Below are 25,471 nucleotides of genomic sequence, written 5' to 3'. Positions count from 1 at the left end.
GTTAGGCCAGTATAACTGCCGGATCCTGGCCCCGCCTCCCACTTCCTGCCCACTCCTGGGAATGCCTGCTGCCTGCCCTCCCCCTACCCAGAAACGACTTTCTCCTTCCCTCCCCAGATCCCTGTGTCAACTGAGCTCGGTCTATGCAACGTGCCAAGGCCCATGTTGGTGTGGGGAGGCTGGCACAACCCTAACCCAACTTATGTTGGCGTGAAAGTGCTTAACGACGATGGGCCAGCGCAAGGGACTTGTGTCGGCCCAGGGGACCCTCTGGATTGCACCCTTAATTCCCAAGTCACTTCAGTGACTACTGTAATTACTCTAAGTAATGACAGAAAATGTAGCCACCCTGGCAACATTCCAGTTTAGTATTTCCTTGTCTCTTTTTTCCCATGTCAAAGTGTAATGTTGTTTATAAGGTACAGTATTAGCATCTAAAGAAGAAATATTCGTGTATAATAACTTTGGTGTGTGGTTCTTAAACTCTCCAGGAGTTTGGAAGCCGCAGTAAGTCTTTGCAAGGGAGGGGTGAATGCAGTGACATGACCCCCAGGATTGCACCACTGCCAGGAGCTTTGTTTTACTTTCTGGATGCAGCATCCTCCTGGAGGTGCAGGGAGCTCACGGAAGCCTCTGAAGGGCTCCCCAAGCCTTGAAGAATGTAAAAATAACAATCAGAATTGCAAACCGGAAGTGGGTTGTGACTGTTATTTTTACATTCTCCAAGGCTTGGGGAGCCCTGTAGAGGCTTCTGTGGGCTCCCTGCACCCCCAGGAGGCTACTGTTGTGACCAGTAAGTAAAACCCAGTGGTGATCCTGGTGATCATGTTGCTGCATTTTTCCCCCTCCCTGTCCCTTAAAAGGGCAAAGGCAGAGGTCCTCAGGCTGGGACTTCACAATGCCCCAGTTTGAGAACCTCTGCCTTAGATACAAGAATCAAATATGAGTTATTCCACCCCTCTTCATTATATGTTGCATATGTATATTGCAAACAGTTTCTAGGGCTGATTCCAAGGTGAATCAGAGTGAAGTACTGCAGTAGACTCTGCGTAACATGGATGCTTTTTGTTATTTATTTGAAGTAGCTGATGTCATACAGTAAGATCATAGGTTACCAGTTACTGGGATATGTTTGGAATACTGGGTGAGCCAGGGATCTTGTCATTGGCTGTTTGGTGTCTTTGAGCAATCAAACACATTCCAATCACTCCAACAAAACATCCTCTTCCTCTCAACATGGGCACTTGGGTAACTTCACTGCATCAGCTATTCATCTGTATGTAGCTTTGTATTATATCCCTTATCACCACCACCCCTCCCAAGGCTCTCACTTATTTTCAGACATACTAAAAATAAACAGTCCTTTGTTTTCTAGAAATTCCCATTTTTGAAAGGTGGTAATAGATTATGTTTTATGCAAAGTGAAGTTTTAGGCATTCCAGTCACAACCCACCCTCATTTGCTATGGATCCTTTTTACAGATGTACATGTTATTCGCATATGCAAAATATTACCACAAAATATTCTCCCCTTTTTGCAGGTGGGGGCAGATGGCCCTGAAGGTGCTTCAACAAGTCAGCACTCTCGAAAATTAGTTAGCTTCACGCTATCGGGTAAGAACCTTTGCTATTTCTTATTTTGCCTTTCTTAGGCCCAGAGCAAATATGCGGTACATCTGTGAGAAGTCACATCTGTGACTTCAACCCACATGGGATTTTCAACCACACATTCATGCCAATCAGGGTTTATCTGTTTAAAAAGCCATTCCAGTCCCTCCTCCTGCACTGTGAATCATTCTTTTGCTTTTCTTCCTGTGTCTGCACTTATCCCAGCTGCACTTGCCAGCTGAAAGGAGCGAGAATTGTTCCCTGAGGGTTTGCCCTTCTCAGGCAGCAAACCTCCTGGTCCTGCAAACCTTCCCTGGGAGGACAGTGTAGGATATCATCAACTCTGAGGACTCAAAAAGCACAGATATCAGACAACCATGTGCATTTCCAATCCTACATTCAAAACCCACATGGAAGATTCTGAACTCACAGATGAGTTCAGATCAATGCAAAATTGAATGAACAGTGTGTGCAGGGCTGAAGAGAAACATTAGAATTACCTTTTACTAATGAGTTGCCTGCCACCTTTTTGTAGCTGCTGGATTATTACCAAAAAAATATAGAGGGTTCTGTAACTGAGGCACTTGTGCTGTTACCACATGTTGAAAGAAACTGCCTAGTGCTTTATATGAATGGCTTGTGGCATGGCATGGCAGATGCCCTTAACCATCTCTGGAGCAGTTTTGTATGCTGAAAATTTTCCAGTTAATTATTTCCCCTCCCTTTTATTCGGCACTGAGCATTTCGTTCTAGTGATAGATGGATTATGCACTTGTTGGTTTTATCACTTATCTTTCCTGGCCCATTGTATCCAAAATGCCACCTCTTTTTCCAGGATTTACCTATGTGATTTCTGGAGTGGTATTCCAAAGAGACTGCTTTATGAGAGACTGCTCATGAAGAATGATCAAAAGCAAATGGTTTGAGGGAATCTAATGAGATTTAAGTTTCACTGTGAAATGACAGCATTCCTTCTCTAATTGATTTACCTTTTTCACCCTGGTGTGTAAAAAGTTTAAAATTGTGGTGTATTCTAATTCCTCTGTATTTAGTAAGGATAGACACCAACTCACTGTTTGAAAATGATAACGGAAGTTACTCTGAACTAATAGATACAACTCAATGTTGGTTTGTTTTCTGACTTTAACATCTTTGTTTTCTTTGTGCACAGTGAGTGGTCATTTTGAGTGGATTTGATGTGTATTCAGTTCACTGCTGTGCCCATAATGGACTGTGCAGTTTTTTTGTCAGTATGCACCACAGATACAAACACATTTGATGTGAGAGGCATGCACTTTTCTATAGATAATCAACATATATTGCGTTACATTGTCAGAGCATTTGATCAGAAAATTAGTAGCAAAGTTGAAGGAATGCTTGATGTATACTCTGCTTTTTTTTCTCTATTTTAAAGATATTAGGGCAGTTGGACTTAAAAAAGGGATGTTCTTCAATCCTGACCCTTATTTAAAGATGTCTATTCAGCCTGGGAAGAAGAGCACATTCCCTACATTTGCCCACCATGGTCAGGAGAGACGGTCTACTATCATCAGTAACACAACTAATCCTATTTGGCACAGAGAGGTAAAATATTATTTTTATCATCCTATACACACTTACCCTGAGAGTAAGCCCCATTAAACAGTGTAATTCTGTTACACAATTCTGAGAAAATACCTTATAAGCAGTCTAAAATGGCATTGGCAAATAACACATCCATAACATGAAATTGGGCTTATAAAATGACAAAACATGATATCTTGCTCAATTAATGAAATAACACCACCATGTACCTATTAAAGTGGCTGTGGAGTGTCTGTGGATTGTCCCTAGTGCTTCTGACTGTGTTTCTGTGCCCTTAACTCCCTCGGAGCTCTGTTGCTTTCACTGGCTATGGAGTCTTCTGAGCATGCTCAGAAGCTGCCAAGGAAAATGTGTAGAGCCCTATGGAATGTGAAACTGAGCCACAGTGCACATTTACTTGTGAGTAGATGACCCTGCCTTGGTCCATTGGAAACGGCAGGCCAAGAGGCCACCAGAAGGGCCTGATCTGAAGAACACAGGCCCCTAAAAGATTTGAGAAGGAAGTCCCTCCCTCAAGGCTGATAAGTGTATTGAACCCTAAGGAAAGTGAAACTGAGCTAACTTGAGAGTAAGTAAATGTTTGATGGTTCCTTGCTATGTTGGTGTGTGATTTTTTTTCCTGCACTTTAAAACCAGTTTGTTTCCATAGCAATTCAATGCTATGCTCAACCCTGTGGGTTCAAGTTGCTATTTTCTCAATGTTGTAATTTGGCAATGTCTTAATTTGTGTTTGGCAGCATTGGGTTCGTTGTAGTTGTTCATACAAGTTGCATGCAAATCTTAAATGGCTCCTGCATTAAAGTAGCTGACTATGTAGTTGTGCTCTTCTGGTGCGTGTGTGCGTGTGTGTGTGTGTGTGTGTGTGAGAGAGAGAGAGAGAGAGAGATGTACTTTTTGCCTGTTTTTTTCCTGTGGCTATGCCTGCTGACAGCCACAGACATGAAAACATATATACCACCTATATGACCAGATTAAAATGCTTTAAAATAGATTAAAATATTAATTTGCAATAAAAACAGATAACACCACTATAATACCACTTTCGGCCCTTTTTTAGGATAACATCGCTATCCACGGAAAAAATAAAACCATTTTAGTCTGCCTCTACTTATAAGGTTGTGCTATAAGAAACCTTTCCATTGCCAGAACAATAGTGCACCAGTCTAGAATTCCCTGCCTTTGAATATTGATCAGTGCTGTCTGTTTCTGTGTGCTAAATTGCATAGCAATTTATTTCAATTGACAAAGGAATTGTGTAAGCCCCCTCATTATGTGAGAAGATTTATCATCCGTGCTACTGCAAATTTATCTGAACTATGCAGTTGTCAGACTCATAACTCCTTCTCTGACCAATCAGAGTGGGATCTGCTCTCCTATCACCAGTATTACCTTAAAATGCCAAAAACAAAATTTAGTTAGTCGCTGCTTTCATAATTTAGCAATCCATTCTAAGGGCCTAACTTAGACATTATACACAAATGCTTATGACAACTCCATTTAGCGTTGTTGTTGTCACTTTCAGGGAAAGCTGCTTTGGAAGGAGATGATTAGAATAAAGAAGCAGTGGGAGGGCAAAGCTGTACTTATGGTAAACTTCTCTGTGGTTTGGGTCAGTTTGCTGCTTCACAACCTCAGTTCCCTCAGTTTGAAAATAATTCTAGGAGCCTGCCTCTCAGTGGTGGTGTTACCCTGAGCCTTAGGAGTAAGGTGAGCTGTACAGTTGAATAACAAACCATAGTAGAAGACATCTGGAGGAAGCTTTCTCCTGCAAATAGATTAGAAACTTGTTGATGTTTCTAATGTTTAAAATCTTTTTTTGATGTTTTAGAATCTTTTTGATGTTTTAGAATCTTTTAATGATGTTTCTACTGTTTAGAATCTTTTTCTAAACAGTAGGTTATAAAGGGATTACTCTAGATCTATATATTTTTGGTATATAGGGCTGCCATATACCCATGTTTGATGGGTAGCGCTTCCCCACACTTGCAGGACAGATGCATTACACGCCTCCTTTTGTGTTGTTTTTGTGCTGTGTTACTGCAAATTGTGAATATGAGTCCTAAAGAACAGAAGGACAAACTCATGTGAAAAGTGGAAAAATAGGTGAAATGTAAGGAAGTTGTTCACAGGTTGCCATTAAAGCATGAAGTGCTAAACCTCATTATGTATTTAGTAAATAAGTATAGTTTAGTAATACTATAACATTATGTGATGCTAGAACTTCTGGCACATGCCAGATTTTAATACTTTATTGATGCTGTATTGTTATTAATTGTTATTTATTATATTTTATTGTGCCACACAACTTCTTGCTTATGGTATTAGGCATTTAGGGTGTGTGGGGGTGTTTGAGTTCAGTGGGGCAGATCCCAAAACGTCCCTGGGGCGAGGCCTCAGATAGTAGCAGGGGGAGGGGGTTTGTGTCACCCTGGTCCTCCTCCTTGTTGTGGCTGTAGCTCTGGTCTTGGGCAAGGGTGGAGAGAACCACCACCACCTCCTACCTCTCTCCAGGCAGCCAGCTCATCACTTGCCCCTCAGTTGAGGGGTTGCCTGGTGGCTCTTGCGCCCCTATCCAGGCCCCTATCCCGGTTGCTCTGCTCTCCCCCTCTACCTGGGGTTGCCTCCCTTTCGTCCCTCTCACAGAGCTGCGTTTGACGTTGGCATCCCTCCTCCACAGTGGCTTGGGGGCTCTCCTTTGGACCAGCAGGCCAACTTGCCCTTCCAGGTGCACGTAGTTGGGTTGGGGTCCCTGACAGGGTGATTTTGGGGTGAACTGGCTGTGGAACAAGTTAGAATTTTTTCCATTTAAATTAATGTATGAACTGTTGCCTGCCTCCTTTTTGTATTTTCATTCTAAGGGCTGTTTTCAGGAAAGAATTAGGCATGGATAACAAGGGAAGAGTGTATTCCAAAATGGTTCAAAGGTAATAAAGTCAGCCTCCAACCTTCCTTCGATCAGCAGTCATCCTCTAATGCTGCCTCTGTCACCACACCTGGCTCTAAGTTACCGACTTCCTTAGAAGCATCACTTCTATCAGTAATTGCCACTTTTGCCTGGCATGAGAGAGATTGGACAACAAAGGAAAGAGATAAATTGGAAACAACCCTTTTCTTCTTTCTGCTCATAGTACAACTGAGCATCATGCTGCAAGCTCAGTTATCACAAGCCTAATTATCACATGAACCAGATAAGGAGCTTCTGCAGGGTGTATGTTTGACACCCCTGCTCTAGATCATTGTTCTTCTGGATAACACATAACTAACAATTCCAGTTCATGAGGCTGTTTGTGTGTACCTGAAAGTTGTTATGTTTTCCGTGCTGTAACTATCTTGATGAAATCTTGGATATTCTAAAATTAACTGAGATAGTGAATTAATACATTTTTGCTTATGAGAGGCCAGCATCACCCCAAAAACATCTGATGCAAAAGAGGTCAAATAGTTCTTAATTGTGTTGACAGTAATTTAATTTGCTGAAATTAAATATCTAATTTGCAAATGCGTTAGCAACTCTATATGGCATCTGTGATGAAACCAAACAGTGTCTGGTAGATTTGTATCTTCTAGTTTAAATTGTGTTTAAACTGCAACAAAGCAGTCCATTTTAGAAGTATCTATTGACATTAGACTGTACTGGCTTGGCATAGAAATCTATGTGGTCCTCTGCTTTTCCAGTAATGTCATGCAGATGATGTGCTTGGCGAAGTGTAAGTGAGCTTCACAGTGAATTCTGGGTGTCTTTTTCTTATGCACCTATGTACATGTTCTTTGTATAAGCTTGAGAAAAGATCATGCCATCTTAAAACTGCAAATCTCCTCTCTTGCTGGGTGATGTCAAAGCAACAACTTTGGTGACAGGATTTAACGGTGTGTGCCCATGCATGCCTTTTTGGTTCTGTTGGCCATAATGTAGAGCAGCCATTCTCAATGGGAGCCATATGGCCCCTGGGGCACCTTGGCACATTTGAAGGGGGCCACAGACTGAAAACTGATAACGATAAATGATTTATGTTTATGCTTGTTTGTCCAGGGGGGGGGGCAGCACTGGAACCTGAGAAGAGCAGCTGGGGCAGGGTGACCAGATGTCGTCTTTTTCTAGGACATGTCCTCTTTTTTAGCCTCTTTTTAGCCTCTTTTTTAGACATCCTGGAAAAGAACTTAAATGTCTCCTTTTCCCTGTGAGCATGCCCCTGCAGGCAGTGCACAGCCTTGTTGTAATTAATAAATGATATGTAATAAATGATATGTAATATAGTTTTAAATTTAATAGTACGTAATATAGTGTTTAAATTAACCACATGAAATCAATATACAAGTTTGTTTAGCTTTTATTTTGTCATGTTCTACATTTTTCTTGGATGTCCTACATTTTGAAGTGCCTTGTCCTCTTTTGTGGATATGGTATCTAGTCACCCTGCATAAGAGGAACCAAAAAAAGGTTGAGAATGGTTAATCTAGAAAATTTGTCCATGCAGAAAGATGGTGAAGTTTGTAAAACTTGCCATGGAGAGAGTGTTCATGTGAATGCATTCTGTAGAATGCTGTTCTGTGGCTATTTATCTTTGAAAGTACTTATAATGTTGTTTAAGTAAATCAGGCATGCTGTATTTTGTTCCTTGTACTTGTCCTATATCTTATCTACACATCTTGTCATTAACTGTTTGTTCGTATATTAAAAGATTTATATCCTGCCTTTCCTATGCCAAAGCAAATGTCCAAGGTGGCTTAGAAATACCACATTAAAACGTACAATATGTAAAAACAATAAATGAAGTCATAGTAAGAACAGTAAAACCACTGGGAGGGTCAACTAAATAGACCATAGCATTATTTCAGAGACACAGACCTTATCTACGTCATGGGTGTGATGTGATATAAAGTATTTATCTTTTTTTTGTTGTTGTTCCAGAAATATTCTTTTGTTGCACTCCTAACTGATGTCCTGGAAATTGAAATAAAAGATAAATTTGCCAAGAGTCGGCCTATCATCAAGCGCTTTCTTGGGAAGCTAACCATACCAGTCCAGAGACTTCTCGAAAGGCATGCAATAGGGTAAACAAATAATTGTTCATTTTAAGTTTGTCAGGAGTGAAAGCGTGATTGCCCTTTCTCAAAAAGGCAACCTGAAATGTATCCCATAATCAGTTGCTTAATAAGGAAGTTAAGTCCTTTGTAATCTTACACTGTGATTTTGAATTTACTTCATTACAAAGTTTTCTCTTGTATGCACTATCTTGCTCTTTCAGCATTTCCATATAGTGTTTGTTTACAACTTATAGTGTGTGTGTGTTTTTTGTATTAAAATATTGAGTTGCAAGGTCCATATTCATACAGTAGTGTGCAAATTTATTTCCAACATTTTGGGCTTTTTTCAAATTCCAAATACTTTGAACTGTCATTTTATTAAAAAGAAATTTGCAAATAATATCAGGGATATTTCGGACAACACTAATATATTCACAGATCCTTTGCCCCCTATATATGAATCTTTTGATGCCTTATATTCACTACCCAGCAATTTAATAATTTTATAATGTTGACTCTTCCATAACTGGTAGCAAAGGATAGTTAATAAATAAATTTTACAGATGTCAAATTTTTAATCTACAGTAAGAAACCTATTTACTTTATAAGCAAAAAGGATGATGATTTAAGGTGAAGATTTGCTATAAACAAATATCAGGTTGGGAAAGATAATATGCTGAGGACCTTTGATTTGGTATGCTGACTATATTGACTTCATGTAGAAAAAGAATATAAATAGAGGAAAAAGAACATAGGACTTAGCAGAAGCCTTGCAAAACAGAGGATGAAATATTTATTTAATGTATTTATACCCCTCCTTTCCCCCACACTGTGGGTACCCAAGGCAGCTAACAAAATATACAATCATAAAATATAAAAGCAAACATTAAAGCATAAAATAATAAAGCCACTGAAAGCAGCAATAACCATAACAGTACTTATGATATAGGTCAGTGGTTCCCATAGTCCTACTCAGACTTTGGGAACCCTGTAAGTATTTGCTGGGAAGAGGGAGGGGCAGGGGGCAGGGGGCAGCAACATGATTGGGATTATCATACTGCTGCTGGGGAGGGGAGGGCTTTTCCAACTTAATTGGGGGTTGCTATGGCTCTGCAGAGGGTCCGGGGAGCCCTCTGCAGTCCTTCCCGAGGCTTCAAAGTTCTGTAAAAAAGAAAAAAAAAACACTTCATTTTTTTCATCACAAAACTGGAAGTGTTTTCCCCCCTTTTTTACAGGGCTTTGAAGTCTTGGGGAGGGCTGCAGAGGGGTTTGCAGGCTCCCCAGACCTTCCGGAAAGCCATAGCGACCCCAGGTAAGTTGGAAAAACCTTCCCCTCTCTGGCAGGAGCATGATAGTCCTGATTGTGCTGCTTCCGAAAGGGGAATGGCCCTTTTCCAGTTCCTCTGGTGGGTCGTGACCCATCAGTTTGGGAATCACTGATATAGGTAGATAGGTATAGGCATATAGGTAAAAAATCAGTACCAATTATAATTTGGTAGATTATTCTTATCTGTATTCACGTATAGCAACATTCTTACGTGTACTGTAGTTTTTCTGAGGGCTTCCACATAAAGGCTTCTCCAGCAACATAGGTAGGAACTTGGGGATACTTTTTAGTACTTGGGTTCTACAGCCACTGATTTGGTACTGCCCATGCTGTTCCTGCTGCTTTGTTGAGACTAGCAGACTTCATCAAAAGATCAGCATAGCCTCTCTATTACCTTTGTGTGTCAGCTGCACTGGTTCAGCATGCTTGACACAGACACTTACATCTGGAAACACAAGCTGCCAATGCATCTTAAGTAGTTGCTGGATTGTGTCCTGTAGTTTTGGTGCTGCCTGGGCTCCAGTTACTGGATGGAGTTCAATAGACCCAGTATACAAGTAATTTTCTCCAGGATTTCTGCAAGACCAATTTTCATAGGCATCTATACAGAATAAATTCCTGGTGGATTGGGCTGAAATGATGCAGGTAGTCTGGATCTGTTGATGACATAATGACATTTGATTCTGACCCAGAGCATTCTGAAGTCCATGGGATGCTATCACTTGACTATAATAGACATCCAGGCAGGTTAATATAGATTTTTGGAAAAAGTACCTGCCTCAATTCTGTGCAGTTTCTAATTCATCATAGTGTTGTCATGCTCTTGCATGACTGTCCAAAATAAAATCAGCTTGTAAACAAATGGCCTCCTCTTTCACAGATTTTCCCTTCAAAATAACATGTTGCATAAATGGAGAAAGACAAATTCAGTTTGAAAACAATTGTCAGCTTTTTTCAAGGTGGTGTTGATGCAGGTAAGAAAAATACATTGCAGATTTGGCAAGATAGGTCAGAATTTGTGGGCTGTACTTGGCCCATAAAAGGAGAGTCTCATTGGGCCACTAACTAGTTTTAATGTGTTCTTAAAAATGGGTCAGTGCCTTAATAGTAAATCGTCTGAAGAATAGTATATCGTCTGAAGTCTGTTGAAAAGTAGTAGATAAATATTCCTAATAATACTATTCATAAGACATGCTGATTTAAAATGGACTTTGACTACTGTCTTGCTTTTTTATACTGTACTTTGATTTTATTTTGAATTCAGTAAATTGTGATGTGCTAGTCTAATGCATTAATAAATTTGCACACTGCTGGATGTTAGAATATGATCATTACAGACTTTGCAAGTTTGAGATATTGCTTAATTGCTTGCCTGTTTTTTAAGTCAAAATTCTCCTCTCTATTTCTTAGAAGGGTTGTTTGCTAAAATATTACACATATTCCTGAATTAGGCTTGGCTAGATTTCGTTTGAGTACTTATGGATTTTTTTTTTTTAAAAGTCTAAATTGGAAAGGATCCTTGAATATCCACAAATGGAACAATCGTATGTTAAAACCTGGGCTAATTTATGGGTTTTGCTGCCACCTGGAGGTTACTGTAAATGGTTCCATGTGACAACAGACACTGCCAAACCACTGCAAATGTCCTGATGGAGAAGGTGTGTGTGGCACAGAGAAAGTTGTCTCTCCACATAATGTACAAGAGCTGTTTCTTATGCAATGATGGCAGTCCCTTCAGTGATGTGTTGATAAGCAATGTAGAAATCAACTTCAGCATTTAAGCAAGTACATTCATGAGATTAAATGGTCCATTTTAAGGGGTGAAAATTTCCCATCCTGCCAGCCACAGCTTTCACCAGAGTTTGCATGTTGAGTCCTGTTTGGGTTGGCCTTATTTTGAATGCTTATGGAAGATTCTCTGTGACAAAGACTGAAAGATTGCTTTTGATTATCTCTTCAAAGTGAAGAAGGACTTCCTGAATGGGAAGTATTTCTCTAGGTCAAACTAAATTGCTCAGCACAGTGCAGGATTGCACTCTAAAACTTAAATAAAAAAAATTTAAAATTGGTTCCCTCCAGTGAAAATCACTGGAGATCATGCAGGTAATTAAAACTATAAATACGCGTAAGAAACTTGCTCAATTCTGATGTTACAGGAAAAGAATGATTTGTTGTGTTCAGTGGAGGAAATATTAAATACCCCTGCTAGAACCACTAGGGGGCATAAGAACATAAGAACAGCCCCACTGGATCAGGCCATATTCTTCTTACTTGAACTTAAGACAGGAGCATGGCAGGTTTGTTTGTCTTGCTGTCCATTCACTGGCAACTACAGTTACACTGTTTCTGTCCTGTGCTACATAACATTGACTGACTACTTTTTCCCATGTTGCTTTTCCCATTCATAAGAATCTAAGCTGTTACAATTAGTACTGCATTAGATTTTCAAGGATAAACATTTCTGGCACCCCCAAAGCAAAAAAAAACTAAACTAAAAAACAGTTTTGTTTGACCTGAAATGTTCACTGAACTCTACCCTCTCTAGCTCACGTTTTCAGTACTGTTCGCTGCCGCTCCTGGATGCCGCTCTGACACCATTTTAAAACTTTAAAACAAAAGTCTTCCAAGGCCCAGTTGATCAGGAGTCACATAGCTCACATTCTTACATTTTGCATAACCAATCAGACTTGGATACATGACAGTATCACTGAGTAGAAGTATGGGCTTTATCCATGCTCACAATGGAGAGGTGAGAGGTATACATCAGTTCATTGGTAAAGCAAACAGGTTGGCAATCCCTGCTTTGCCATGCTACACTGGCAGACAGTAAAATTTCTGGTGCAGTGCAGCATAGCAGGTGCCCCAAATCGGTGATAAAGATTTGCATGTGAAGACAGGTTCTCATGCAACTTTCACTTGTTAGATCATGCAACTGCTGTGTAAATTGATGTGCATCCATATCCCACCTGAGAGTGGATGTAATCTGTCAAAACTGCACTGACTTTAGTGGAATACGTGGAAATACATCTGCATCTGAACATGCATCTTACTGAAAGCAGTGCAGTTCAGATAAATAGTCTCCACATACATGTGTGCATTTGGTCAAACACCCAAATTATTCTGTAGTCCCTGATCCAGTAAATCTGTGGTTTTCAAACTCCCAGGGGGTTTGAAAGCTGCAGTAAGTTCTTGCGGGGGCAGGGGGAGGCAGCGGGGCAGGGGGAAGGCAGCAGCGTGATCCCCAGGATTGTGCCGCTCAGGGGGGGCTGCAGGGGCTTGGGTACACTTACCAGAGCCTCCTGCAGCCTCCCGGGAGTGCGGGGAGCCCTGTGTGGCTGTCCGCAGGGCTCACCGATGCTTCAAAAGTGAAAGTTCCGATTTAGCGGAAGTGGAGCACGCTTGCTCCACTTTCACTTGTGAAACTCCTGGGGATCGCGCCACTGCCTCCTGGCTGCCCCCGCCCCTTAAGGGGAAACAGACCAGGACCCACAGGCTGGGGCGTTGTGACACCCCAGGCTGAAAAGCCCTGCAGCCCTGTGATCAGTGCATGGAAGTCTGTGTCTATGTGCTGTCCTCTTGGCTAGATCAGGAAACCTATCTTGCCGCACCACATCTGCAGTTTCTGTAAGCCTACCAGCACAGTGCAGAAAGGCAGGGAACATTGGCTCAGTGCCTTTGGAGTTCACTCTTCTCCCATGTGATTTCTCCTTGCTCTTTCATGTGATCCAAAATGCCAAAAAGTCAGCAAAACTTGTCTTTGCTAATTGAGCAAAGAAGTACATTTTAAAGTAGTAATCCTTATGTTTAGCAAGAGGAACACTACTGTCCATATTCACCCCTGCATTATGTCTCTTCTGTTGATGGTGTTTTCATTTGCAATTTTTGTTAGGTTGTGAACTCTTTTAGGGGAAAGAATTATTTTTTTTGCTATGTAAACTGCTTTGTGCAGGGTTTTTTTTTTGTTTCAAATTGACATGTGTATAGTTTTTAATACATATAGTTTTATGTATAGTTTTAATAATAATTTCCCAGTACCACTTCTTTGTTTTGACTCAGATCTAGTTAAAACATTTTAAAAGTTACAGAGAACATAATAGAAAAATGATATTTTGTTCCCTTTTGCAGAGACCAAATTCTCAGCTATAATCTTGGTAGAAGGCTTCCAGCTGACCATGTAAGTGGCTATCTCCAATTCAAGGTAGAAATTACATCTTCTATTCATGAAGGTGAGACTTCACAACAAAGAAATGAATTTTTTCACTTAAGTGAACAATATTTCATGTTCAACTGATATATTCTTCACAGAGTCCCATCCCCACATTAATGCTCCAAAACTTTTGTACTCTGGTTTGTCAAAATGAAAGGCATAAAGACTTGGGTTGTTTCCCCCAGGAACTTTCCATCTATGGATTTTGTTGGTGGTGGTGGTGCTTATGTTAGTCTGCAAAACACCAGGTATTACACCAAATGTAATAAAACTATATCAATTATTATACATTAATCAAACTTAGGGCGCAATCCAAACTGCGCCATATGCTGGCGCAAGTCCCTTGGGTCGGCCTGGGAGGGTCGCAATTATGCCGTAAAGCACGTTTGCGCCTCCTTGGGAGGAAGCCAGGTCAGCGCTCCCAGAAGCGCCAGACTGTGGAGGCTGACGGAAGCCTCCGCACCAGCTTCTCCCGAGCTCCTTGCACTGGCTTGGATGAGCTCAAGCAAGGGCAAAAGGTAGGCATGGGTGGGCGAGGAGGAGGAGGGAGGGAGGTGTTCCTGGGTGGGGGGAGGGAGGGCGATGGGCGGCCCCGGGGTCAGGTGGCCGGGTGGGAGCGGGATGTGGGGCTGGAATCCGGCAGTTATGCTGGATCCCAACCCCTGTTTCCAGGGAGAACAGAGCGACTTCAAGCCTCTCTGCTCTCCTTGGACTTGTGCCACCTCAGGAGGTGGCACAAGTCGAAAGAGACCCGTTGTAGCCAACAGCCCTTACTCAGGGGTAAGGGGAAAAGTTTCCCCTTGCCTCTGGCTAAGCTGCTTCTGACCACAATCCTGGGCTGGACACAGCGCAAGCCTCCTGGCTTGCCTGTTCCAGCGCAAGTTAGGATTGTGCCTTTAGTTTTCTCTCCACATGCACTAAAACCATGTGTACCTGATATTCATCTAATTTTACCCAATAGCCCTGTTTGTAACAACAACAAAAACTATCATGCTGATTTGGAACTTCGGCTCTCTTTTATAGGCACAATAGTGCCTCTGTGCCCAACATTTGTGACTTCACTGCATTCTGAGAAAGTGTTCGCTTTTGCATTCATGACAGTTCACACTCACATTGCTGAATCAGTGAGTGGTTACATCCCAGAGCATGTGTTTTAGGCTGCAATCCTGTACACACTTACCTGGAAGCAAGTCCCATTGAACTCATTGTGGCTTACGTCTGAGAAGAAATACATGGGCTTGTGGCATTAGAAAACTAGCTGCTATCTTCTTGGCTCATGTTACATGCTCATGTAATGCGCTGACTAGCCCTTTCTTTTAGTGAGGGCATGTTAGTGAGGAGCTGCTTAGAAGTGATAGGAGTATTCTAAGGCTGCAGCCCCACACATACTTACCTCAGAGTAAGTCCCATTGAAAGAAAAATATAGAGATCTTTCTAGGTAGTTAAAGTTCCAGAATATACTGTTAATTGTCCAGTTCATAACTGTTGACAAGTTATTTTTCAATAACTGTTTCTGCCACTTCTATTAGTCTGATGTAAAACGTCTACCAGAGTCTGCCTCTTATAGGGCATGACACTAGAACTGATTTTGAAAGAACTGACAGCTCACAAGAGTTTACATGATAGGTATGACAGCATTAGATTTTCTTTTAATGGTCCTATGAAAGCAAGTTCCACTAGGTCTATGTGCTCCATGTATACCTGTTGTTTTTTTTATCATATCATTTTCATTTTACTTTCCCCCCACCAAAGTGGGGGATTACCAGTTAGTTATAACTCCATAACCATGGAAAAGCTTGGGATGGTGTACCAAAAAAGCCATACTGAAACCATCTGCCAAAAAAAAAAAAATAGTTTGTATATTCTCCTGACTCAATTCTGAATCCCAAAAGCAAACTCAACTAGGCCATTATTTCTATAAGGTGCTCAGGTTTGTACTGCAGCAAGTGTCCTGCGGTCTTTATGATTATATTTTCATCCAGAGAGATTCATAGTTGTAGAATGACCAGCACGTTTAACTAGTCCATGTTTGTTTTCCCCTTGTAGATGCTTCTCCAGAAACAATGGGAACCCTGCTGGGAGTAAACTCTATAAATGGAGACTTGGGGAGTCCTTCTGACGATGAGGATATGCCTGCAGGGCATCATGATTCACCCCCAGGTTGCTCAAATGGTCCGGTCCTTGAGGAATCAATTGGAGATGTAACTCCAAGGCATTCTCTGAGGACTAGTACAACTCTGGAAACTGACCAGGAGGATTTGACATCAGCAGCTTCACGGTCTTCACCTCCCAGGGGCCGCCAGGACTCACTAAATGACTATCTGGATGCAATAGAACAAAACAGCCATTCCAGACCTGCTTGCAATGAGCGAGTTGTTGGGGCATCCCCAAAGTTAAGAAGTAGCTTCCCTACTGATACTAGACTTAATGCTATGCTTCACATTGACTCTGATGAGGAGGAGCATGAATACCACCAAGGTTTGGGGTTCCAGTCATCATTGGATGATGATGGTGGATTAGTCATGCTGAATGGAGTTACCAGGAATGCTGAAAGTGAATTCTTAAATTGTTTGTCAAGTCAGATTCTGCAAAGCCAGGATCTAGAAGAAAATGGGAGAGTGCCTGATATAGAAACTTCCCTCCAACCTTCTGATAGCCAGCAGGAGACCCTTGAAGAGCCTCCAGAACCAGAGTCAGCTGGAGGAGAAACTGAAATTCATCAGGATTCCCAGGAGGATGGTCCAGCAGATCTCGTTGGGAATGAAGTTAGTGCACCTGAAGAGGCAGAGCAGCCAGCCACTGGCACAGATCCTGGAGTTTCTGAGTCTGCTTCTGGGGACAGAAGAGTTGTTAGGGAAGTTGAATCTATTGATCAGGGATCAGAACCTTCTCAGGTTTCATCTGAAACTGAGCAGAGTGACCCTGCTCGTACGGAAAGTGTTAGTGAATCAAGCACCAGGCCAGAAGGAGAAAGCGATGTAGAAGGGGCAGACGGGTCATGTAATGAAGGTGTAACTCCCCGACTCTCCTCCACTGAGACTCAGTGCTCTTCCTTTGAAAGCACCCGCTTTCCTGATACCCCAGCCTTTTCTTCCCAGGAGGAGGAAGATGGGGCTCTTGCAGCAGAGGTTGCCAGCAGTGAGCCTGCCACAGAAACCCAGGATGTTGTCTGTACCCAGGCCTCTTTGCCTGCAGTACAGATACCAAGCGCTCAGGAGGAGGGGCAGTGCTCTGAAACAGGTGGGCTGCATGATAGTGATGAGACAGAAGAAATCTGGCAGAGGAGACAGAGTCTGCAGGCTGCAGCTGCAGCACATAGCCGATCTCAGGAAGAAGAGGCTGCAGAAGCACAGACAGCTTGCGAGGGAGCTGCTTCAGAAGTTGATGGAGCTATTGGGGGTAATGATTGCAAAAGAGGGCTGATTTGATGAAGTGTTCAAAGAGTGTAAAGCTGACTGAGGGGATGCATTTGTGTTGCTCCAAGTTCATTCTATAAAGCAGTGATTTTCAACCTTTTTTGTCTCACGACACACTGATAAGGTACTAAAATTGTCAAGGCACACCATCAGTGTTTTGACAGTTGACAAGGCACACCATGTTATTGGTGGGGAGGCTCACATTCCCCAATGGACCTACTAATAAATGCCCCTCTCCCAAACTCCCGCGGCACACCTGCAGACCATTCACGGCACACCAGTGTGCCACGGCACAGTGGTTGAAAATGGGTGCTATAAAGTTTCCTTGGCTTATCTCAAGAATATAAAATATTTTTTAAAATGCAAAATATAGCATCTGGTATGTCATAAGTAGCACTTTTTTGAAACATGCTCAGTCTTCAGATGTATACACAGTATTTAATCACTCACGGCAGGCACATACACTCCCATACTCTTTTGAGAATGTTTTGTATTTTTCAGAAGGAATGTGAAATTTTTTCAGATGGTTTGTGTATCATAATGCAGCATTGTTTCACCAGTCTGGAAGCTGCCCATCTGGCTTAAAAGAAAATCATGATTGCTTAAGAGGGGGAAATGGATTACTTAAGGCTGCAATTCTAAGCACACTTATTAGGGAGAAAGCCCACATTGAGCTCAGTGTGATGTTTTTTTGAGTGACCCTGCTTAAACTATCTGTCAAATAGTCATTCTTTTATTACCTCCTAGACTAAAAGGAATATGTTTGAAGAGAGTTCTTGTTAAATTATTAGTAAAGCAGTTATCTTCTAATTTTGCAGCTCTTTGAGGCCAAATTCTATGCTGGCGAGGCTGGTAGCATAGTTTATTTAGTAACCATTGAAAGAGGGTTGCTTCTCTCTCTCTCTCTCTCTCTCTCTCTCTCTCTCTCTCTCTCTCTCTCTGAGAACTAGGGATCATGGTAGAGTTGCACTGTCTATCCTGCTGCATTTGAGATAGGCAAGGCATGTCCTTTTGGAAAGACGAATATATTCGAGAGCTGAACAGCTTGTTTGTTTCTAGGTTCCCAAGCCAATGGTCATCAGCCTATAAGATCCCTCCCTTCAGTTCGTCAGGATGTTAGTCGCTATCAGAGAGTGGATGAGGCCCTGCCACCAAGTAAGTAATAATTTCTCTGAATTAATTCCAAGGATTTGGCTACACATCATTGAAAGAATACAGTGGCTGCACAAGTTTCTCATAGAACTGTGTCCCCTGGAGAATATGGAACAAGGCTTTGGCTGGTTCTAGTCCAGTACCCCCTCCTGCTTCACCAGGCTTAAAGAGCAAGTGATGTTTTTAGCCACATGCTTCTGCATCCCTGCAAGTGCTGCTGCAATCTACTTCTTAACAGAGAATGAATTTGTTCCTTTGTAGTTGCTCATGAAGCTCTTCTGTATTCCCACTATATTATTAGTATTAGTATTAGTATTAGTATTAGTATTATATATTTATATACCGCTTTTCAACGAAAGGTTCCCAAAGCGGTTACCAAATCTATAACGCCAAATCTTTGTGTTGGAGCACACTAGTGCAGCACAAGAGAACTGCATGAAAAACAAGTGTAAGTCTCCTGTGAGCCCAAATTACTAACCCACAGATGAGGCATCTGTTGTGTCTCTGCATGGTTCACTATTGAGGTCTAACCTTTTTTCCACTCTTTCACTGGGTATGGGTATAATTCTGATGCGGTTCTGAATGGCAAACGTGGAAAAGTATGATGCAGAAGAGGCTGCCAATTTGCCGTTTATCCACCCAAAGAGTAAACACATGGGCAGCAAAGAGTGAAGTGTACTTCTGATTTTAATTTACTCCCCAAAAATTTGTCTCAGAAATTTGGGGAACATTGCTCTAAAACGTGGAATTTTTATTATTACAGTATTTATATACCGCCTTTCTCGTAGACTTCATAGTCTCAAGTTTACATAGGAAGGCTGACCATAAACCCCATTTTTTTTTTCGAAAGTGGTTTTTACAAGTGTTATTCTATGAGAGAAACTCATAGAATCCTCCATTTCTGTCATTGTTTCCCTTCACAGGGCAATCATTGTTCAGACTGCCCAGCTGTTGCGCTTATTTATGCTTTGAAATGTTTCTTTAACTTAGATTGGGAAGCACGCATTGATAGTCATGGGAGAATATTTTATGTGGACCATGTAAACAGAACGACAACATGGCAACGGCCAACAGCTCCCCCAGCCCCACAGATTCTCCAGCGTTCCAATTCAATACAGCAAATGGAGCAGCTGAATCGTCGGTGAGAATTAGTCTAATTGTTTATTGCACCTGCAATACCTAGGGACTCCTAGGCATTATTTGTGTGTGAAAAAGGCTAAGCACCCTTATTGCAGAAGGTACAATTCCTGGAACTAAATAAATGTAGAAATATTTGTTTTATTAACTTACCCATTTCTAAAGACTGTCAGACTAGAAATATGACATTGGGAGTTCAAATCTATGCATGACTACTCAAAATAAGCCCTGTTGAGTTTAATGGTATTTATTCCCAGGTAAGTGCTATTAAAATTGTAGCCTTAGAAAAGGTGCTCATAGATAGATGAGGACTAAATATGTAAACTATTACAGTTTACAGCTAAGCTGAATACCAGTTGCTTGTGAGGAAGAGAAGGATATTGCCTTCATTTCCTGCTTGTTGAGTTCCCAGAGGCAACTACTTGGCTGAGAACCCAACCCTATCCACTTTTCCAGTGCCGGTGTAGCTGTGCCAATGGGGTGTGCACTGCGTCCTGTGGTGGGGAGGCGGTCATAGAAGCCTCCTCACAGTATGGGAACATTTGTTCCCTTCCCTTGGGGCTGCATTGCGGCTGCATGAGTGCTGGAAAATTGAATAGGATTGGGCCCTGAGTAAGAAAAAGATGATGCTGTACTTAGATAGGCAGACAGGTTCATGAATATTTCCTGGCCATTGAAATGTGTTGCCCATTTTCATCCATTTTGGATAGAAGGGCACTAAAAAATGCTTGAAAATGTTCATAGGGCGATTTCCAAAATTATTTTGAAATCAAGGTGTTTTTATGATGTGCTATTTCCAGCAATAGGGCTGGAAAAGCAATGCATCTTTATTTGAATCACACAGTGAAGTCATACTCTCCTAAATTTAAGTGTGGTTGTGTTTGTCTGTGACACTATCACATTCAGGGCTCAATCCTAACCATGAGTCAGGCTGGCACAGCGTAAAGCACGTTTGTGCCTCCTCAGGAGCAAGCCTCCGTGCATTCAGCCTCTGCGACAGCGGACGCAAGGCTCTGGGGTGGGTGGGTGGGGCGGAGGCAGGACAGAAGCGTTCCAGGGCGAGCAGAGGGCGGTCCCAGGGGTGGGCGGGCAGGAAGCAGGAGGCGGGGCTGGGATCAGGCTGTTATGCTGAATCCCAACCCCCATTCCTGAGCAAGCTGCTCCGCTCTGCTCCCCTCAGACTTGTGCCACCTCCTGAGGCGGTGCAAATCTAAGGAGACCCATAGGGGCTGCAGCGGCTTACCTGGGGGTAAGGGGAAGAGTTTCCCCTTACCTCTGGCTGAGCCACTTTGGCGCCCTGGCTTGCTTGTTCCAGTGCAAGATAGGATTGCGCTGTCAGTATGTGATTGCTGATAGGCTAATATCCCACAAACATGATGCTGAAGCAGCAATGGGTCAGGGAACCACAGCCATAAAACAGGTGCAAAAAGTGCACCAAAGAGTAGAAAGTAGGAACGTGTGTTTTGAATTCTTTGTTGCCGATCCGAATTGCAATGACCATAATGAAAATGGAACACCATAAACTTTTGGCACACCTCTATTTTAAGTACTAGTGTAAATACCTCATGGGAGGTACTTATCTTATGGGGGCCATAGTTTACATAGGTTGCATTATTACCCAGTTTTCATTCAAATATATGTAGTGTTTCTCCTTCCAAATTCTGCTGTTGGGGATAAGCACCAGGAACAGATCTGGCCCTGAACTATTAATCCCAAAAATCAGGGGAAAAACTGTTTTCACAGTCAACCTTCTTGTTACATTCATACATCAATATTTTGCATCTGCTAGAGGGAAGGTTACTCATATATTTATTGCATACTGTACATAATGCCAGTTTTGGAACCTTAGGTATCAGAGTATTCGCCGAACGATGACTAATGACAGACCAGAGGAGCAACCAAATACCATGGATGGAGCTGGAGAGGATGCTGATTTTCATCATCCTAATGCAGGTAAGATTCTGTTCAGTTCCTCATTTGTCCTTTAAATTTTTCTACCTTCTACTTTACATGAAATTGGAGCAGATCTGTATTTAAATACCTAAGTCTGCTGTCATCACAAGTACTTTGACCAAGATTTGCAACAACCTTTTGGTTATTCAGCAGGTGAATCTCTGCTTTTCCTCTTGCTGCTACATTCAAACATACATTGAAGTGGTGATCACCCATATTCCCTGAGATTTGCCATGTCAGTGCTATACAGTGAGCTGCTGTTGGCCAAATCCATCTTAATATTTTCTTGGTTCTAATTAAACTAAATAAGTGCAAACTAGATTGTGATCTGAATTACTATCAGTTCTTTTGTATTCTCCCTTAACTCCTACCACATCTTTGTTTTCCTAGAATTTGCTCTTATCTATCAGAAGCATCTCCACTTTTTAAGCTTATAATATTTTGTCCTTTGGAAGTACATTTTGCACTTGACCAAGGGTGGATCCTAGAAAATTATTAAATAATAACCCTATATATAGAACACTCTGTCAGATGTCAAAAGCAACTTGTGAAATACAGGGGGGGGAATCAATATTTGGAACCTCAAGTGTGATTGTTATGATTTAACTCAGTGGTTCTCAAACTGGTGGGTTGCGACCCACCAGTTAGCGTAAAGGTTCCCCTATCCTTTTAAGGGGCAAGGGAAGGGGAGAGGTAGGGAAGTGATCCCCAGGATCGCCTCCATTTGGGGGGGGGGTGCTTGTCACTTACTTTTAGAAGGCAGGGCTGCAGCAGACTGCAGGAGATGTGGGGAGCCCTGCGCAGCCCTGCACAGCGCTCCCCAAGGCTTGGAACTTTCTCTGAAAGTGGGTGCAAAGTGCCTCCTGCAAAACGGAAGTGCTTTGCCCCACTTTCAGGGAAAGTTCCAAGCCTCGGGGAGCACTGTGCTGGGCTGCGCAGGGCTCCCCGCACCTCCTGCAGCCTGCTGCAGCCCTGCCGTCTAAAAGTAAGTGACAAGCACCCCCCGCACCCCCTTAGCAGCTTGATCCTGGGGATTGCGTTGCTGCCCTAGCCCCTTCCCCGCAAAGACTTACTGAGGGAGTAAAGCTCCCTCAGAGTCTGAGTACCACTGATTTAACTGGTTCACCTGAATGTCTAATTTCAAAAATGGATTTGAAGCATTCTGTGATTGACATTAGAAAACAATTTGTTTAAATTATTTGTTTAATTATATATTTACTCATCTATATCATATGTAAATGAAAAAGTACTAATTTTATTAGTGTGTGATTCTGAAGTCTCTGCACTGATCTGTGTATGTTAGATTTCCGAAGGGAGAATATGCTGCCTCATTCTACCTCCAGATCCAGGCTTACTCTACTGCTACAATCTCCCCCTGTGAAATTCCTTATCAGCCCAGAGTTTTTCACAGTGCTGCATTCTAACCCTGTGAGTATAGTATGCACAAATAAAGCATGTGTTTGCTGAGCTGTGTACAAACGTTGAATGAGTATGATGTATTTGCACTTTTAAAACCTTAATAGAGAGTATTAAAATAAGATCTCTAGACAAAACCCTGTTGTACTACTGTAACAATTTTGAAAAACTGTTCTAACAAGTTATCATTCTGCTGATTTTATGTACTTCAAAATAATAAAAATTGAAATGGAAGAATGAGCTAACAACCCAGTCCTAACCAACTTTTCAATGCCAATGCAGCTGAAATGCAGCCGCAAGGTAAGGGAGCAAACTTCCCTTACCTTGAGGAGACCTCTGTGACCTCGTCCCTACCACAGGATGCAGCGCACACCCCATTGGCACTGTTGTGTCGGCACTGGAAAGGTGGTTAGGATTGGCTTGTAAGTTGCTGAGTGATGAGTCCTGCAAGACAGTAACACATGCACGTCCTACTGATTTTGTACTTGTAAATGTTTTAGGCTTTCTAGGAAACAATCAGTTTTATCCATCAGTCCAATGCAGTTATGCAGCCTGTCATGCAGAATGCATTGACCCACACAACATGGATTCAAATTGGAAGCTGTCAGTGGAAATGATATAGACTTTGTTCATTGGACTGAGTCAGTGCAGAAGTGTCCTGTGTTTTGCTGGTAGAACCTAGTATGTTGAAATTAAAATTAAGCCAGTAAATGAAACATTAATGGCCACAATGCCCTAGGCCTTTGGAATATTGATGAGAAGATGCATGTGATGGACAGAAGCATTCCAAGGCTGTTTGAGTCAGTGTCGGGTACAGAAGATGAATTAGTCAGATTTGTGTGCAAAATGTGATGTGTTTAATTTCAAAAAGGAGCTACAGAGGCTCCTTTTTGAAATTAAACACATCATGTTTTGCACACAAATTGACAACCTGATGTTGTTTTATGGGTTGTAAAGTACTGGCTTGTAAAGTACAAAAAACCACCATAAGAGGACAGTTTAGCAGTAGATCTAACTAGCTATTCAACTGGAAATAATTTATCCTGAACTAGGTGGAAGTCTTTTGAAAACTTTGCCATTCAAACCCACCTCTAGCTTCTGAAAATAATTACTTCTTTCTTCTTCTCCCTCCTCACAGAGTGCCTACCGCATGTTTACAAACAATACGTGTCTGAAGCACATGATCACCAAAGTCCGACGGGATACCCACCATTTTGAGCGCTACCAGCATAACCGAGATTTGGTGGGCTTTCTGAACATGTTTGCCAATAAACAGCTGGAATTACCCAGGGGATGGGAAATGAAACATGATCATCAGGGCAAGGTAACAAATCAAAATAAACACAGAAGTTACTTGGAAAATAAACACAATGCTTGCTTATTTATTTAAATGTTTTTTATCCTGCCTTTCCATCAGAATAAACAGAGCAGTAAAGTGGAGACAGCTACTTAGACACAGATGTTCCATAACTTTCACTCCAGAAAAGCAGGAGAATGATCCTGTTAACATACCAGTGCATTCCATTAGACCATGCAGGCTTAGCCACAAAATCCCTTTTTAATGTTAGGGTTCAGCCTAGATGTAGTAATAATGTGGTTGGGGGGGGGGGGAGAGAATTCCTTCTCCAGAATGAATGTACTAAATAATTGTATAGAGATCCTGTACAGAGAAAAATGTTCATCTGATCATATGATAGGTTATCATCTGATAGGTCATACACAGTAATTTTTAAAAGTTTCAGTAGGAAGGAATATACTTTTTGAAAATCTGAATGACAGTCTCTGGAAATGGTGGAGCAACATTTCTTTAAGGAGAGCAACAGTCAGCCTCTTGTGGATACAGAACCATGTGGTAGAGCAGTGGTATAGAAATTATTGAAGCCCGGTTAAATGTGGGCTAGAACACTGAGATAGAGTAAAGAGCAACTGTTCTCTATACCTGATTGGTACCCCTGCCTCTATTTGATTGAAAGCTTGTACAGTACTCTTTTTTAAAAATGTCTGTGGCATTGGTCTTTCTGAGGTTGTATGTCTTGATTGTACCACTTCAAACTGCAGATGGTGTTCACATGACTGAACACTTCTCCTTACAAAAGAAATTCCCCCCATATAGGAAATGAGATGTCAAGGAGAAGCCTTGCTAGTTTTCCCTTCTAATTTTCTGTATTCATGTTTTTCTCTGGAGGAACATTCAGTCATGTGCACCAATGTGGTATAATTCAAACATCCTCTTAAGCTTGCTCGAGACTTGTAAAAGAGGTTTAAAGTTTATTTTAAATGGGTAGCAAACTTTCAAGTTATTTATTGTGCTATCAATAATTGTAAGCAACTTGTCCTCTTTCAACAACTATTGGCCTCAGTTGCAGAAAGCCACCCCCTCTTTTGTACTGAAAGATGCATCCAACCAGTTTGTAGAGATGTGTACAAATATTTTAACACGGCTTAGTATTCCTACTCTTATTTTAACATTTATTATCAATATTATTGTCAGTCATAACAAATTAATTATACAAAACAAAAATGAAAACGTGAAAACATAACAATCATAAAAACCATCTACCACGTGCACCGTGATCGGTTAGGCTGCTATGGCCCACTATGCAGGGATGGGGGAGAAGCAAAGCATACCACCTGTGAACTTGACCTT

General features: G+C 41.7%; 1 protein-coding gene across 4 annotated transcripts in view; it reads left to right on the top strand.

Moving 5' to 3' along the window:
* The window catches only part of HECW2 (HECT, C2 and WW domain containing E3 ubiquitin protein ligase 2), a 184,680-nt gene that overhangs the window by 98,536 nt on the left and 60,673 nt on the right, over positions 1 to 25,471 (top strand). For 3 of the 4 annotated variants that reach the window (XM_066614981.1, XM_066615068.1, XM_066615238.1), the window contains 10 exons: positions 1,541 to 1,613; positions 3,022 to 3,191; positions 8,101 to 8,243; positions 13,669 to 13,769; positions 15,797 to 17,149; positions 18,226 to 18,321; positions 19,309 to 19,459; positions 21,305 to 21,408; positions 22,712 to 22,836; positions 23,963 to 24,148. In XM_066614981.1, coding sequence (XP_066471078.1) covers positions 1,541 to 1,613; positions 3,022 to 3,191; positions 8,101 to 8,243; positions 13,669 to 13,769; positions 15,797 to 17,149; positions 18,226 to 18,321; positions 19,309 to 19,459; positions 21,305 to 21,408; positions 22,712 to 22,836; positions 23,963 to 24,148 — 2,502 coding nt within the window. Of the gene's footprint in view, positions 1 to 1,540; positions 1,614 to 2,508; positions 2,610 to 3,021; positions 3,192 to 8,100; positions 8,244 to 13,668; positions 13,770 to 15,796; positions 17,150 to 18,225; positions 18,322 to 19,308; positions 19,460 to 21,304; positions 21,409 to 22,711; positions 22,837 to 23,962; positions 24,149 to 25,471 lie in introns of those variants that run through there. The other variant, XM_066615155.1, reaches the window with a different exon arrangement.

The sequence above is a fragment of the Tiliqua scincoides genome, chromosome 1 (assembly GCF_035046505.1).
Source record: "Tiliqua scincoides isolate rTilSci1 chromosome 1, rTilSci1.hap2, whole genome shotgun sequence".
Lineage (NCBI taxonomy): Eukaryota > Metazoa > Chordata > Lepidosauria > Squamata > Scincidae > Tiliqua > Tiliqua scincoides.
Note: the sequence above shows the minus strand (reverse complement) of the source record. Positions and strands in the feature narration are given on the sequence as shown.